Consider the following 17,287-nt stretch of genomic DNA (forward strand, 5'->3'; position numbering starts at 1 on the left):
TCGTCCTGTGTTATGTTGAATTTGAGAGGAAAATTTTGTTACCTCACATGCCTCCCGTGAACAAAAATGAAAAAGCGGAGAATATTCTTGATAAATTGAAGTCATAGTTGACCTAGTTTAGCAAAACTATATCAAAACTTAGTAAAATTTATATAAAAAAAAAATGTCCATGTCTGTAGATGATATTTTGGTATGATAGACATTCCTGAGTGGCAGCTGTGTCACAGTATCCAGCTCATGAATTGAACCACCCCCCTGAATTATCCTGCCGGTGCATATCCTGCTTTAGGCTCATGTATGGGACTTTCTTTTAATGTTTTATAATATTGTGTTTGGTGTCATTTTAAAGATGACCTTCTTGGTTTTCATTCAAGCCCAATTGTGAATCTCTGTGACAAATATTGTGGTAACTGTAGCCCTTCAAACAGTCACTGACTCACATTTTTCCACAATTTTCGCCTAATTTTTTCTTTTCTTTTCGCCCTATTGGCAAAGTTCTAAGCATATGAATGGATAAATGAGACTTGGATTATACTTCTTCGCTCATTCTTCACTTCCTCTGGTTCTGAGCCTGCCTGTCTTTTGTGGCTGTTTAAACTGAAGGCATGGTGATGTCTCCTGATAATACATTTAACCAAGATCATTCACTGCTTTCTCTCTGTTGTTGTGAGCTTTTCCTTTTTCTAACGGTCTCTTTGTCCCTTTTAAAGGCTCTGTGACACCCATCTCTGAACTGGAGCTTCAGGCTGTAACCAACGATGTCAGTGACATCAGGAGAAACCACTCTGTGGTGTTTGCAGTGACTGCTCTTCCTAAACTTGGTAGCCTGGTCCAACGTATGCCCGACAACTCCACACGAAACATTTCCACGTTCACACAGAGCATGGTAGGGACGTGTGTGTCTTCGCAACAAAGGAAAGCTTTTGTTTACTTCTCATATAAAACGATGCCCCTTTCTCCTTCGTCATGTCTTCGTCTCTGTCTCTCAGGTAAACGATGGAGTGATCTTCTACAGTCAGAACAAGCCACAGTCAGTGGGATGGTCAGCTGCAGACTCTTTCTCTTTCACCGTGTCCTCTCCTCCCGCTTTCCTTCCTCCACACACTTTCAGCATCTTAATCTCCCACCAGGCCAACGAACACCACGACAGCCCTCAACACAGGACCAGACTTCTGAACAACGCAGGTATCGTGTGACTGCGTGTTCTCTCTTTTTTATTTGTTATTTATTGTACCAGGAAGAGTAGAAGTTCAGGAGGATCTACTGAGGTGTTTGTGTTCAGGTGCCGTGGTGGCCGAGGGAGGCAGGGTGACAATCGACAGGTCGAAACTCGACGCCTCCAATCTCCTCGGGAAGGTTCCAGAGCCCCAACGAAAAGACCACCACATCCTGTACCGCGTGATTTCCCTGCCGCGCCATGGGACTCTGTCTATACAAGGACATAACCTCACCAGGTGCTGAGCTCCTTTCTCAGTGTCTCAATTACTGATTACTTACTAATCTGCATCTATTACACTTGCTAATCATGACTGTCAATTTGTCTTTTCTCAGGAACCAACCTGACTTCTCCCAGACCACCCTAAACAAGTTCGGCATCACATACATCCACGATGACTCTGAGACTACGAGCGACAGCTTCACTTTCCGGGCCTGGGTGGCACCTTTGGAACTCTCAGCCTCAAAATCCTCCCTGCCGTCACTAGATGCAGTTTCTCATCGCCATGCCAAGGACAGGCTGGAAGTGACGGAGACGTTCAACATCACAATCACGCCGGTCAACGACCAGCCGCCACTCCTCAGGAGCAGAGCCCCGAGTATGAAGGTCGTAATCGGAGAGAGAGTCATACTTGGACCAGACAGTCTGCAGGTGGGCCGGTGTTAAGAGAGCAGGTGGAGCTGTGGTTAGAGCTCCACAGTTATGGTTTAAAATGTTTTATTTTACTAGTACTGATCTTCCTATTTTCACAATTATTTACCGATTTCTGGAAATAAAATTTAACATTTTAATCTACACAACAAGCCAATACCACACCTGACTAAATGTATCCTAATAACAGAAGGGTGTTATGTTAATGGCAGTGTAAGGGGATTGTAATATTAAAGTGTATTTCTTCCACAAGCAGAGATCTAAATAAACTGGCAGCAGGACTGCTTGAATTTGAATGTTCACTTGGGATGAGCATTCCTTTTAGAGTCTTATAAAAACAATCCTATCAATCAATATGTCCAGGTTGAGGATCACGACACCCCTCCAGAGGAGCTGCACTACCTTGTGATCAGCAAGCCCAACAACGGCTACCTGACGCTGGGGGAAAGACCAGAGCCGGTGACCTCCTTCACCCAGTACGACATCAACCACGGGCGGCTGCACTTTACACAGCAGGTGAAGAGTCAGTCCGCCAAAGGAGACTTTAATTTTTTCTTTGCAAATGTGTGTGTTAGTGAGGTTTATTCGAAGCTCCAATTTGTGTAATTGGTTGTGGTTATAGAACTGTATAACATCATCTGATTGCAGAAGTAGAAAAATGTGCACACATCACTGTCCAGCAGTGCGTTTGGATTCTGCCAGTAGGGGTCGCCAAAATCAAATCCAACAAGAAAGGAGTTTAAATTTAGTTGTATGTTCTCTCTGTATTTGTCCAAAAAGTTTAAGGCACAAAAATAGAAATCAGAGTATTTTAAAGTCATCAAAGGTTTAAGGTTTTTAACTACACGTTTTAATGTCTTTATTTTTCTTTTATCCTTCCCTCCTGTGTTCCCTCTGTCAGGGAGAGTCCTCAACAGGTGTTTTCTACTTCAACGTAACCGACGGTCATCATCGTCCACTCTACAAACTATTTAGTGTCGAGGTTATAAAGCCCTCAGTCACCATGGTGAACAACACCGGCCTATCGTTGGTCCAAGGCCGGACCGCTGTGATCCTGACAACCAACCATTTTGCAGCTCAAACCAACAGCCGCACACCGGCCAACATCACCTACACTGTCGTCACTCACCCTCACCACGGACGCATTGCTATTAACGACCAGGAAGTCTCAACCTTCCGCCACGAGGACCTGCAGTTTGGCCGTGTTGTCTATCACATGACTGACCTCAGTGAATCCGAGGACAGCTTCCAAGTGTCAGTGTCAGCCTCTTCACCCAGTGTTGACTATGGGAGTGTAACAGCACAGACGGTGAGGGTGACTGTGCGGCCTCTGCTCTCTTTGAGGGAGCCGGTGAGAGTGCCCAGTGGTATTGCTGTGAAACTGGGGAAGTCCATGATCGATGCCTCTGAGCTGGCGAGAATCAGCCGAGCCGACCCAGTTTTTCATGTTCTGTCGCCACCAAAACATGGAAAATTAGTCAAGGTAAGGCCGTTAGTCATGAGCTTTTGATTAAGTTTAAAGATGTTAAGGTTTAAAGGTGACCTTTTATGCTTATTTTCAGGTTCATACTTGTATTTAAGGTTTCCATTAGAACATGTTTACATGCTTTAATGGTCAAAAAACCCACTTTATTTACCTCATACCATCTGTTCTGGAACACCTGTATTCGCCTCCTGTCCGAGACGGTTCATTTTAGCGCCTGTCTCTTTAAGCCCCACTCCCAAAAAAAGCCCAGTCTGCTCTGAAGTGTGGTGTACTGTCACAGTTTGATGTCATCTTGAAGCAAAAGTAGAAAAAGTGTTGGAAAAAAGAGCATTAACAACGGCCTGATGCCTGAAGTTTCTGCTAACAAGGATTGCTATTTCGTACATTTACATTGAAATATTAAATATATGAAAGGAAAAGCATAATAGGTCTCTTTTAAAGGAACATGCCATGCTGAATATGGATGCAATCGATAATAGAAATTGCAGAAACCTCAATGATTCATGTCACTGTGAGCTTAATCATACAATTTCAGTTCACCATCTCTCTGTCTCTGTGTGCATGTGTGCAGATGACGTACGACCCTAACCGAGCATCAGAGGTGCTGAAGTCATTCACGTTCAGAGATGTGGTGCAAGGCCGGGTCGCCATCGAGGAGACTCTCAGCGACGATGACAACCAGCTGCTTAAAAACAAATCAGCACTCACAACAGCTCGAGGCCACGCCCCCGCCAGGCCTCTGAATGATTCTTTCATCTTCCTTCTGAAGGCTGGAAACGTCCAACCAGCGAAGGGCGAGCTGCACTTCACCATCTTTCCTCACCACCAGATGCGTCATGGTCCGAGCGGTTCAAATCCAGACGGTGCAGGTCGTGAACACACGACAGCCCGTCTTCCCACACATAATAAGACCACCACTGGAAGAGGCGGCGGGCGAGGGGGTTCCACGACACTCAGCGGGGTCGGGGAGGGTTTGCCCCCCCACATTTTGTTACATAAGACCCACAACAGGACACAGCACAGGCCGAGGCCTCACAGCCGCTGGGGGAACCACACTCGCGGTCATGGAGGAAGATCAGGGAGTGGTGCAGATGGAGCAGGTGGGGGTCACAGTCATGCCCCGAAACCCCACACTCCTGTGTCAGACAAACATGGTCCAGTGCTCCCTCCTGAAACCCACCCAGTCCACGTTGAGGTCCTCCCCCGCCCTGCCTCTGACCCTCTCCTCATTATCCTGCCACTGCTGGCCTGTTTGCTCCTCATCATAATCCTCGTAGTTTTGATTCTGGTGTTCCGCCGCCGCAAGGAGAAACAGGCCCGGCTGCGACTCCTCCAGCAGCTCGCTGCGGTGGCGTTACCCACTGAGGGCAGCCCGTACATGGGCCGGGCGGAGCGGAGTGTGGCTATGCCCTCTGTGGTGGTCACACCACTGGGCCATGCGAGCTGCCCTACCTCACCCAGGGTACCCATAAGTCCCAGAAGACGGAGTCTGGCCCCTGGGATGACCTTCTGGGGACCAGTTGAAGCTGATGGAGCACGTGGTGTTGGGAATAGAAGAGGCAGTAACAGTAATGAAAGAGATAATGTGACTGCAGAATTCAAGACCCCTATTAGATCAAGGTCCTCTACTCCGACTCTGAAAGACAACCAGTACTGGGTCTGATGGAAGTAATCTAGAAACCTAGAAAAAAAACTGTGCCTTAGAGGTGTATTCGGTGTAAAGTGTATAAATAGCATGTGCTTACTCTCCAGGGGACAGCGGTAGTCATCTAAGGCCCTGTTTACACCTGGTATTAACATGTGACCTGGGTGATTGCATCACAAGTGGACTGCTCTAAGTGCAAGCATGAATGCATCCAATGCATTCCCAATGCATCTTGGGATCGGATTGCTCAGACCATTTTCAAAGGTGATTTAGGTTGCTTGTGGCCACATTCCTTCAGCAATTTGTACACTAATTTGTCCTGAAGGACCACCTACTCAGCTGATGTCCTCACTCAGCTGACACCTCAACCCATAAGAAATCTTTCTGTTGGTGCAGTTGCACAGACGCTGGAACCACTCTACTCCCAGCGAACGGTCAGTTCAACATCTGCCTGGTAAGCATGAACTAACACAGCACCAACAGCTGTCAAACAGTACCAGCATCCTTATACAGACACCGAAATGGCTTGAGTCTGTTGTCTATCCATCCATTTTCAACCACTTATCCAAAGTCAGGTCGTGGGGGCAGCAGGCTGAGCAAAGTATTCCAGACGTTCCTCTCCCCAGCAACACTTTCCAGCTCCTACTGAGGGATCCCAAACTGTTCCCTGGCCAGACGAGATGTGTAATCCCTCCACTGTGTTGTGGGTCTGCCCCAGGGCCTCCTACCAGTGGGACATGCCCGGAACATCTCTAATGGGAGGCGACTCTGTTGTTAAACCCGTTAATGACAGTTAGCCGATGCTAACAGTTAGCCCTGTCACTGTGTGTGTGGCCAGGTGGACTTTCACCAACTGTCCCCAACACGAAGCTCACACTCCTGCGGCAGTAGTGTCCTAGTGGCACTTGTCTCACGCTAAACAAAGAGAGCAGGGCAAGGAGGGGATGCTAATCAGTATCCTGTGCACAGTAATACAATTGAGATTTTAAAGGCTTTACGTATGCGAATAGAAAGACAAACCTGTCAGCTAAACAACAGAGCTCCAATCACAAGTGGGCACTTAAGATGCATTCCAGTGCCAGGTGTGAACAGATAGACTTCAAGCTCTCCATGTGTGATCCAATCACCCAAGAAACATGTTACTACCAGGTGTGAACAGGCGCTAAGGCACATCTGACCTGCTATGAACTTTTAAAATATGTGCACGCTGGTGGAAGAAATTGTTCCTTTTTTGTAGGAAATGTATAACAGCCATTTTATTTAAGTAATGTCACTGAACCAACTTGAATTGGACGCATCTTTGTTATGGTAACAATGTACTGAAAAACTGTTATTTCACCTGTAAAACGTTACCCAGCTACCTAAAAGGTGTGAGGTGCTATTCAAAGTAAACAGAATCCATTAGTACTGCTTAAGAGGCTTTACATGAGCACAACCACCATTGGTTGCTTTATGCAAAGACACAATTTTTCTAACACTCTGACTGCTTTAACTTTTATAACTGTGATGAATATAGTAGTATAATTTTGGAACTGAGGCTGAACAAAGGAAGTGAAATACAGACTTAATGTCGCTGAGTTTTAAATAAATTCAGAGGATAAACTAATGTAGCTGAAACCTCTCACTCTCAAAATTGTTACTTCACAGAGTTCAAGTTTCACTTCTTCAAAACCTTGGCTGTCAGTTGGCAGATACACTGCCTGTTTGTACATGTGACTACAGGTGCTGTAAGCGTCCAAGTCTGTGCATGCAAACTATTTTTTTTAAGCATTCACTGCTCTGAGCACTTTTCTTTTCACTTCTCCACGCACTGGTAGTTTCCTCTGTTCTCGATTAACCTCAATGTTTTTGTCCTGTTTGCCATGCACTGTGAATGATTTATTTTTAATAAAAGATATTTCTTAAAGAATTGTGTGTGTTAATCTCAAACACATTATTGCAATCACCTCAGTGAGTGGAGCAAAAACTAAGAGATAAGATGATCAGAATGAATCATCTTTGTCTCTCAATGTACAGTATTTTTTCTGCTGCACATTTTTAAATGTTGAGTACTTTACACATTAAAAACTTGAGCAATGTGTGACACTTACACAACCTCCCTTTAGGTTTTACGTAACGTGCAAAAATAGGCCTCAGCGAGCCATTCAGTAATCAAAGAAAAAAGGCTTTCAGGCATGACCTGCAGGTGCTGACACGTGATTTGTTATTTTAAGTCAGTATTGAAACTTGTTTTCAGTATATTGATGCATATATGCACCACAACACAGTATTCATACATTATCCAGAATAAATCATTTTTGGCGTATCATTGAAGTTTCTTAACCTTGTCATGTATATTAAGTCTGATTTTAATCAAGTTAATAAATGCAGCACTTCTGTTTTTGCTTCATGTTCACAGGTTTATGTAAAAAAATAATGCTTTTTTATGCACTCAATATTGCTCTTAAATTTTGTCACAAATTTGTTAAAATCTGTGTTAGTGAGCACGTCTCCTTTTCCCAGAGCAACCTTCTACCTGACAGGTGTGGCACATCAAGCTGCTGATTAACCAGCATGGTTACAACACAGGTGTGTCTTGGGATGGTCACATTAAAAAGGCCGCTCTAAAATGAGCAGCTTTAGCTTTACAAATAGGATTTCACATGACTTGCACTACAGAAATGCATTTCTTGGTCACAGATACCCCAAAACATCAGTTTCTGGTGTGGCGCCATTTGCCTCATGCAGTGTGACGTGTCTCCTTGTCATTAAGTCGATCAGGTTGACTGTGTCCTGTGGAATGTTGGCCCGCTCCTCTTCAATGGCTGTGTGAAGTTGCTGGATATCAGCAGAAATTGGAGCATGCTGTCAGAGCTTCCCAAACATGCTGGTGACTGTCTGGTGAGGATGCAGACCATGCAAGAACTAGGATGTTTTCAGCTTACAGGAATTGTGCACGGATCCTTGAAACACGTGGCTGTGCGTTATCATGCTGCAACGTGAGGTCATGGTGGCAGGTGAGTGGCATGACAATGGGTCTGAAGCTGTGTGTTCCGACACCCACACCACCATACTATATAGTATGCCAGAAGAAATATTTGGTACGTCCCGATACAATATTGAAGCATGCCAAAAATACCAGGATGTTCTACTACATCCTGTCTGATTTTGCAGTATGCAAGCCAGCATGCTTTCTTGGCTATTCTGACCCACAATCCTCTGCACAGCGGACGATACATCACATTGACTGTCAGAAATTGCAATGATGGATGACAGCACATTCTTTTGACTGATGACCAATCGATTAGTAATATTAGGGAATATTATTGTTTAATTGAATAAAATAATCATAAATATAACCAACAATGAAGGGGCTTAAGTGTCAAATATCAATGACAGAGAAATGTTTATCCTATGTAATTTTCTAGTGTGAATATAACATGATCTGTCCGCGTTGACCTCTGTCTCTAGTGAGCTTGGTGAACAGCATTTTGTTTTATCTCTGTGGTAAAGGATATATGAGTAAGAGGGTCAAAGTTAAGGTCATAACTTTAGAGAAAATAGTTATGTGCATACTGCATGCAAGAATATGTACTTTTTAAAGGCAGCTACAGCACCTACTAGAAGTAAAAAGAAAAAGTATGTGATTTAGAACACACCCAGGATCTCATCACGGTACCTCTGCCATCAATAAAACGCACCTATGTTGATTGTTCGTCGTTTAAGTCAGCATATATGATAACTCCAGCATCACCATGGGGCACTCTGTTCACAACAATAACATTAGCAAACTGCCTACACATCCCCCATAAATGCCATCTGCCAGGTTCAGTGGAAGCTGGGATTCATCTGTGAAGAGAAAACTCCATTAACAGTGATCAGTTGCCCAATCAAATCTGTTACGACAACAAATTGCTGTCAGGTTAAAAACCTGGTAAGGACAATAAGCATGTAGATGAGCCTCTCGCTGAGTTTCTAATGGTTTATGCAGACAGTGCGGGACCTTTCATATTGGATGCTCTGGTGGACATTGCTGTAGTCAGCATGCTGATGGTATACGGCCTTAAAATTTGTGACATCTGTGGCACTGTGTTGTGATAAAACTGCACATTTCAGAGTGGCCGCTGCACACCTGTGTAGTAATGATGCTGTTTAATCAGCATCTTGCTATGCTTGTCAGGTGGACGGATTATCTTGGAAAGGAGAACACAGATTTTAACAAATTTGAGGCCAATGTTTAAGAGAAAATTATTTTGTGTGCATTAAAAGACCTTTTACTCAAATTTGTGAGAAATAGGAGCCCAAAAAATTCTGTTGTGTCTGCAGGTACAGGTAGCTTCTGCTGTGATACCTAATAAATAGGTGCAGCATTTAGAGAGCAGAACAGCAGGAGAGCTTTGTTTTTTGTAATGAAGTGGAAGAAAATCTCTAATTAAATCTTTAGAATATCTTTATGAATTTGCAGCATTGGCTCAGAAAACCAAAAAAAAACATTTGAAATTATCAGGGGCGAAAAAAACAAATTAAGAATAAAAACAAGGAGGAGGAGAGAAAGAGGCAGATCTAAATAATGAAGAGCCTGCGGCTGCAGTAATCTGACCTGCAGTCTGTGAGCTCTGGTGTCAGATATCAGTGATTGGACTGCTGCTGCGTCCAAAGGAAACACTAGTGATAACAAGCCTCGCTTCAGGAAAACTCTGCACTGACAAAACACACAGAATACAGATTTGTGAGTATATTAGATTGACTTCATCGAGCATGTGTTTTGTTGAAAAAGACAAAAGTGAAAAGACATTTCATAACAAATAAGCGCTTGTAATACTGTTCTCCTGTTCTCTGTAATATCTGATAAAATAAAGCCACTTGTAAATGTTAGTATAATTCTCTCCTCCAATCACGAGCACGCATTCGCCCACTGAAATTTGCATAAGTATATCCAGCCAATTTCAATGTGCCTATACCAAAAATCCCATTTCACAGTTGGGGGGAACAATAAACAGTAAAATTTTAGATAATAATTTCGGGGGGGCAAGGAAAAAAAGTTGTAGCCTGTCTTTTACACAGCATCTTTTACCGCAATTTGATGCTTTAATCTTCTCTCTGTCTCTCCAACAGGCAGACCTTTCTTAGCACTGGCTGAGTCCACCTGCACATGTCCAGATTTAAAACAAAATGATTGAAATCAAATGAACATGTACACATCGACAACAGTCAGGTGTTAAGTGTGTCTGGAGCAGAGCAGGTCTCCGTCTCCCCATGCGCAGTAGTGTGAATATTTATGCCATTAAGTAAACGGAGAAAACATGTCTCTCCTTGTTTAATAGCAGCAAAACAATAAGGCTTCATTCACCAAAGACAGAAACTTGATCTCTCTCCTTCTCTCCCACTTTTTTCCCTGGCTCAGGTGTGTGGAATGGATCCTTCGTCTCTGGCTGGCTGCAGGAGCAAACCGTTTTTTTTTTCTTTTGTTTTTTTACCGGCAGTGAGATCATAACTTTAAAAAATGTTTTTGAAACGTTGAATTTTGAAAGCTGAAAAAGACTTCCTGTTAGGAACCTCTCGTGTTACCTTACTCATCGCACCTAACAGATCCCTCCTAACTCCTAACACTAACTTCTTACTGGCAGGAATAAGAGACATGAGACGGCCTTAAGGATGGCGGACCTCGAATGACTTCCGGTTCAAGTCAGGAGTTAGCAGTATAAAACAAGAGACTTGGGATGCAGCCTGTGTCTGTGTGAGTGTACATCTTACCCCGTGATGCATGATGTGGGCAGCCGGGTCCAGCCTAGCCCCGCCCGTTGGAAAGAGTGTGGGATATACTACTACTAGGAATGGGAGGAGGGGACTAAATCTTTTAAGATTTAAATAGCACATTATTGCGCGATTATAATGAGCACCGCTTACATTGTGCTTTCAATAAATACTACTGCATTGTTCAAAAATTATTGTGTCTCAAATTATTCTAGGGGGGTACAGCTTTACTTGAGAGGGGTGCATGCCCCCGATTTCCGCCCCTGTGTGCACCTTTGTATGAATCCAAAACAAAAATCATGAATTCATTTGGTTAGATGAATAAAAAAAAAAAAAAGAAGTTGGACTGAGTGGTAAAGTTTAAAGAGTATATTTCTAAAGCCTGGGAAAAAAGTCAAACTAGACCAAATAATACAGGCTCAAGTATTCATGGAAATTCATTTGCCTTGTACTGATCCTAGATACTACACTGATATCAGAATACAGACCCCTATCTGATTAGATTTTTGTTGTTGGACATGATTTAGTGCATCTAAATGTCAATATATTTCAGTGGTAATTATTTTCCAAAATAACATTATGATGGTCAGTTAGAGAATTTAACAGCAGTCAGGTAAAAGTCATTTGAAAATCTGCAAGGAAGTCCAACACAAGTCGTGGTTGTAGCCGTGCCAGCAGCACAGGGAGCAAATAGTCAAAGTCTATCTTTGTAAATCAATAAAATCATCTCAGCTTGAAGTTACAGTTAGGCAGGCACTCTCGTTATTGTAATTGAGTAGTTTTTTTCAATTCAATCAATCAATTTTATTTATAAAGCCCAATATCACAAATCCCAATTTGCCTCACAGGGCTTTACAGCATACGACATCCCTCTGTCCTTAGGACCCTCGCAGCGGATAAGGAAAAACTCCCCAAAAAAAACCTTTAACGGGGAAAAAAACGGTAGAAACCTCAGGAAGAGCAACTGAGGAGGGATCCCTCTTCCAGGACGGACAGACGTGAAATAGATGTCGTACTTGTACTTTTTTGAGTAATTTTTAAAATCAGTAATTTTACTTTTACTGAAGTACATATTGTTGAAAGTAATTTACTTCACTACATTTTAAATAGCTTCCGTTACAAAGTAAAAAAAAAAGTGCAAAAAGTCCAAAAGTTAATAACTTACAATTTATGGCGAAAAGGTAGTTTCTTGCAACTCTAGAATTAAGTTAAAAATATTCACAAACGAAAAAACACTTCTGGTTGCTGATAAGTAGTGTTTAACTTTTGATTTAACACTAAAAATTAAAACCCTCGGCGCAGCACAGCACGACTCAGAGTGTCACTGACACCAGACTCAGAGCGCAGTGGACCAGTGGAAAATGTCACCATCAGCATATTATTTTACATCAATAAAATCTATTCTATCATTATTTTGAGTCACATTGTTGAAAGAATTTAGTCGTCTGTGTTCAAGCAGGATAATAGGTCTCCATTCATTGCACGTAGGGCTTCCCATTTCCTTGTTGGAGATGGTGTTGCGCTCAAGGTCCCCCCAAAAAAACGGGAGGAAAAAAAGGCAGCATATTCAAATTTTTTTTTTCACAATCGAATCCCGTGCCATCTAAGGAAAATTCAAAGCTTTGAATTGTTTGGGTCAGCCCTATAACATACACTCTACAGAGCCAGGTGATGATATGATATGACATGATAGCTATTCTCCCTTAACTCACCAGTAAAGAATACCTTTGTCCATTTCAAATAACCCGTGACAATAATAATATCCCTGTTTTCTGATTTACTGTGAAACTTTTTTAGGCAATTCATGCCACTATCAGACCAGATGCCTTTATTTGTCAACCAACCAAAAACAATCAATCAATTAAAAACACAAACTGGAACTGGAACATGAAATCTTGTATGTCTAACAGACATTGCTTCTCATTCTTTGAGTTTACATATGGCTAAAAGGGAAAAAACAAGCATAAACGGACAGCATGATTAGTGTTGCGTTCAAGCCCCCCCCCCCCCAAAAAAAAAAAACAAAACAAAACAAAAAATCGAATCCCGTGCCATCGAACGAAGCTTCGAAGCTTCGAATTTTTTGGGTCAGCCCTGAATCCCACATGCAGGGGGCTAGCCATGAATAGCTGATGTTGAGCTGTAGAGCTGTGTTACTTGTTATGACCTAAGGTGTATTTTAATAAACCTGCCTTTGGTTTAATTTATTCTTTCAAGCTTTATTCCTCTTCCTATTCATCTTATCTGAGTTCTGTTGTATGTTTGTGCTCCACACATTTAATTGCAAACTACAACTGTTTAGTAAGTTAAAAATGTGTTGCTGCTAACGACAGCTTGAGGTGGTGATGAGGTCTGAAGGTTTTTTTGGAAGGTCTTAAAGTCCTAACACGGTATTGAAATTAACCTCAGGATTCCTGCATATACCCTGAAATAGCAAGTTCATTGAGTAATTAAGGCGGAACTGTAATCTGGATCTATCTGTGATCTATGTGTTTTCTTTAATAAAAAAGTGAGTTTGAGCTTTGTGTATGTTTTTTTTATTGCATGGGGAGAGATTATACATCCCCCTAAGGAGTAACTAAGTAACTTTTACTCTGAGTACATTTTAAATGAGCTACTTTTTACTTTTACTTGGGTAGATTTTTAAACCAGTACTTTTACTTTTACTTAAGTAAAATTTCATCAAGGTAACAGTACTTTTACTTGAGTAGATTTTTTTGGTACTCTTTCCACCCCTTCAGTTAGGTATGGGGTCTCCTGTAGGTTTAATGTCGGGGTTGAGGCAAAGATTAGGTTAATAGCATATTTTTAAGGTTGCAGTTTTGCTAGCTTATCCAAAAAGTGACAAGCCGATGAGAAGGTGCATTAGGCACATGAAACTGCTGCAGGATGGAAGGCACATTGCATGAACGTCTCAATGCAGTGTTGAGCAAATTTATGTTTCAGGGCTGTAGGCTATTTCCAGTAATATGTAAATGATTTTTAACGATAATTTCTTAATTCTGGAACAAAATCTTAAAGTTATAGTTTAGCTTAAGCTCTCTGTAGTCATAGTCAGGTCATCAAAGTCATTACAAGTCATTCCTCTGGGACTGTGAACACAACATGTATATAAATTTACATAATGAAATTCAGTTTAAACTATTTTTTTAAACTTGACTGTTTAAAGGATGTTAAGTATTTCTTTTTAGTAATTATTGTGCCTTAAGTTTCATTTTGTTTTGTACATGCAAGACCGGAAGGTGTTTGTGAAAGAAGTGTCTTTTTACAAAGGCATACCACTGAAATAAAATGAAAGCGTGAAATGAATGATCTAATCCATCCGTCTTTTAATCATTTCCTTCAGATTGTTCTTCTCCCTGTACCTGTGTTAGTTAGGCTCTCCACAGATGAGTATATAAAGTAGCTGCACCCAGGGGCGGATCTAGAAAAATATTTATGGGGTGGCAAGAGGGGGGCAGGAATTTTTGAGGGGTGGCAACATATGGCAGACGTATTTATGGTGCATTCCAGGCAACCCGTAACTCGTGTTTTCACAACCTGTAACCCATGAAAGTGCACTGGAATGGCAGCCAAACCCGTAACTTCCCACCCGTGAACTCGTACCAAATCGATGTACTCCCAGTTCCGACCTCTGACGTCACATAACCCACAAACAAATGTGGCAGCCCCTGTGGATGCGGTGATGCTGCGTCTGATACACGGGGAGAAATAGACTTTAGGACAATATAAAATAAATTTGCACGTTGCAATCATAATATGTTAACATAATATGTTCAACGTTAAACAGGAAGTAACTGGCAGTTTGCCGTAACTTTCCTGGAACGCTACAAAGTCGTAACTCGTGACTTGAAGTCGTGACTTACGAGTTCAGAAGCCTGCCTGGAACGCACCATTAATCACAGTTATCACAGTTTGATGAGAAATAGTATGTTCACACTACATAAGGGCACGGGCTGCCATTTACAAACTCATACAGACAAACTTAATCTCATGCAATCAATGTCTTGAGTTTGAGGTTTCATGTGATACAGTTCATATTAGGAATAAGTGTTGAAGGAGGTTCAACAAACTCTGAGTCTAACCCTGAACTCTGAGTTGATTTACCCTGAGATGGGAAACTCTGAGTTAGCGGTTCCAGAACAGCTGATCTGAGTTAGTCAACTCTGAGTATGTTCACTCACAAATAAAAGACAGCGCCTCCATTTTAATCCAGTGGATGTAGAGATATTAATGCATGTGTAGCAGACGGTGCACGTTTATCTTTAAAAGAAGAGCCTGAGTCAGAGCGAGGAAAGTGTAAATAAGTTAACCATAAAGTTAATAAAAAGTTTTATTCAGTGTTGTCCGTTTATTCATCATTTATCAGACTTACATTTCCTTAATGAAGATAAAGTGGTGGAATCTGACTGTGTATCAGGCTGTAGATACATTACATTATATTAATAATATATAATAATATATTTGTTCAGATTGAATCTGATGGGGAAAAACACAGGAGGCAGAAGATTTAAAACATATAGGCTAGGCTATAGATCAAAGACATAAAGACATGACTGTAAACTCACAGTCTGACCCAGTAATAATATGTTTGGTGATTTGCACTTGAAAAGACATTGAGGTTAAAATACAGTAGATTTTAAAATGTTGCACATCTATTTGTATCTTGACTCAACAGCATTCAGTGACTTTATTTCAGCTACAAATGTAGTAAATTTAAAGACACTGAAATGCTGCACCATTGCTCACTCAGAAATATGAACATATAATCCCCAATATTAGGCTATAGGAATTATGTTCCATCAGTGCGACCAATGACATCAGTGACAGAGATCATTAGTCATTGATACTACGTGTCTAAAGCTTCATACCGATTTTTAAAATTTAAATAATTAGGCCTACACATTATGTGCAATAAACATTTGGGAGCTGCTCTAACAGACTGACAGTCTGATCCTTGTGCACAGTGTTATAAAAAATAATGAATATAAAAAGGACAGAGGTTTGATTCTGAGCTGAGGATGAATTCTCGCTGTGTAATATTGGAATGTAAAGACAAAAACTGATGTCCAAAGAAGTGATTGATGTGCATAAATTCAGTAACTTCAGACAGTCCTGAGTAACAAACTAATATCCAGCAGGATTTAGACTGTGACAGACGGTAAATCTCCGCTAGTTAATGCGCTTCGACACGGACTGAATGAATGAGGAAATGAAACAGCGTGTAAGAGGGAGGAGACAGAGAAAAACCTAACCTGTTCACAGACTCAGTTGCCATGGTGATTGACTCAGAGTTTGATTTACCTCTCTTTCTGGAACTGAAGACCCAGAGTTTCCCTCATTTCAGGGTTAACATACTCAGAGTTTTCACTAAACCCGCTTTCTGGAATAGGCTGCGCCTCTGGCTGCACTCAGTTTCCCAAACAAAGCAGTCTGTTGCCGCTCTGCTTATCTCGTGCTGCATTCACTGCAGTCGGACATTGGAGATTCGCGCTCGTAAAAAGGCAAATTGGCCATAACTTTTCTTTGAATTCATTGCTGCCAACTGGGGTGGCAGCAGGGGTGGCATGGCTTTCTTTTAGGGTGGCAGTTGCCACCCTATGCCACCCCGGTAGATCCGCCCATGGCAGGCTGCACCTGCACAGCGCTGCTTTACAGCATGACTGCTTCCTCTAGCGGTAAACATGATGCAAATGAACACACACGCAGATTTGTGCCCGTCCCTAATGAGGTGAGACATGTCGCTGTCTGCAAGAATTGAATTGGGCTGTCAACTCATCTTGAGAATTAATGTCCCGACTCTCTCAAGGTACTCTTAGTGCAACAGGGGTGAAGAGGCCCCATGGTTCCTTGTGCTCTTCTTATCAATTTAAGTGAGGTTGTGAAGTAAACAAGTGTGGAAAAATGTCTTATTCAAAATGTATTCAAAGTCTAATTCAGAGAAAATGCACGTAATAGAGTTCATTTTATTTCAAAGCACCACGTCATACTTGAGAGAACTTCCTGTTGAGATCACCACAATGCCACGTGTGCTTCTCAAAACATAGCTTCAGTTTGTGTTGTCTGATAACATCAGCAGTACCAACTTTGCAGACTGAATTTGTTGTACTTCAGCAAGTTTTCCTTTTCCACTGCACTGTTTACATTGCCGTTTTTCACTAGAGACACTTTGCTTATGCCAACATCTTCAAAAAATAAAACTAGTGATGGTCTGTAGTTTTGTTGTTGTTAGAAAACTTTATAAAAGTAAAAACTAAATTAAACTGGTCCTAAGCCTGTTATGTCTTACTCCTCTGTGCCATAGAGCTTGATGTTGTCCAAAAACCACATCAGTGAGCAACACTGTTGCATTGGTTACATGTTCGTTCATTACAGTGAACACACACACTGTGGTTTATATCAAGAAATCACACATACACTGTGCTGCTGCTGTAAATACTGAGTAGATCACCGAACGCATATTATTCTGCAGCTGAAAATAGCCCCCTACAGATTCACTATTTACTCCTGTTTCAAGTAAGTTTCCCTCAAAAGCACAAGGCCCAGCTGTTTAAAG

At 41.8% G+C, this 17,287-nt stretch overlaps 1 protein-coding gene across 4 annotated transcripts in view; it reads left to right on the forward strand.

Annotated features, from left to right (window-relative positions):
• The window catches only part of LOC125878574 (chondroitin sulfate proteoglycan 4-like), a 70,851-nt gene extending 64,818 nt beyond the window's left edge, over window positions 1-6,033 (forward strand). For all 4 annotated transcript variants that reach the window (XM_049559864.1, XM_049559863.1, XM_049559862.1 and 1 more), the window contains 7 exons: window positions 711-886; window positions 990-1,185; window positions 1,283-1,454; window positions 1,552-1,867; window positions 2,231-2,383; window positions 2,769-3,350; window positions 3,925-6,033. In XM_049559864.1, coding sequence (XP_049415821.1) covers window positions 711-886; window positions 990-1,185; window positions 1,283-1,454; window positions 1,552-1,867; window positions 2,231-2,383; window positions 2,769-3,350; window positions 3,925-5,016 — 2,687 coding nt within the window. In that variant the 3' untranslated portion in view covers window positions 5,017-6,033. The remainder of the gene's footprint in view (window positions 1-710; window positions 887-989; window positions 1,186-1,282; window positions 1,455-1,551; window positions 1,868-2,230; window positions 2,384-2,768; window positions 3,351-3,924) is intronic.
• The last annotated feature ends 11,254 nt before the right edge of the window (window positions 6,034-17,287 follow it).

This window comes from Epinephelus fuscoguttatus, linkage group LG18 (assembly GCF_011397635.1).
Source record: "Epinephelus fuscoguttatus linkage group LG18, E.fuscoguttatus.final_Chr_v1".
In the NCBI taxonomy this organism is placed as follows: Eukaryota; Metazoa; Chordata; class Actinopteri; order Perciformes; family Serranidae; genus Epinephelus; species Epinephelus fuscoguttatus.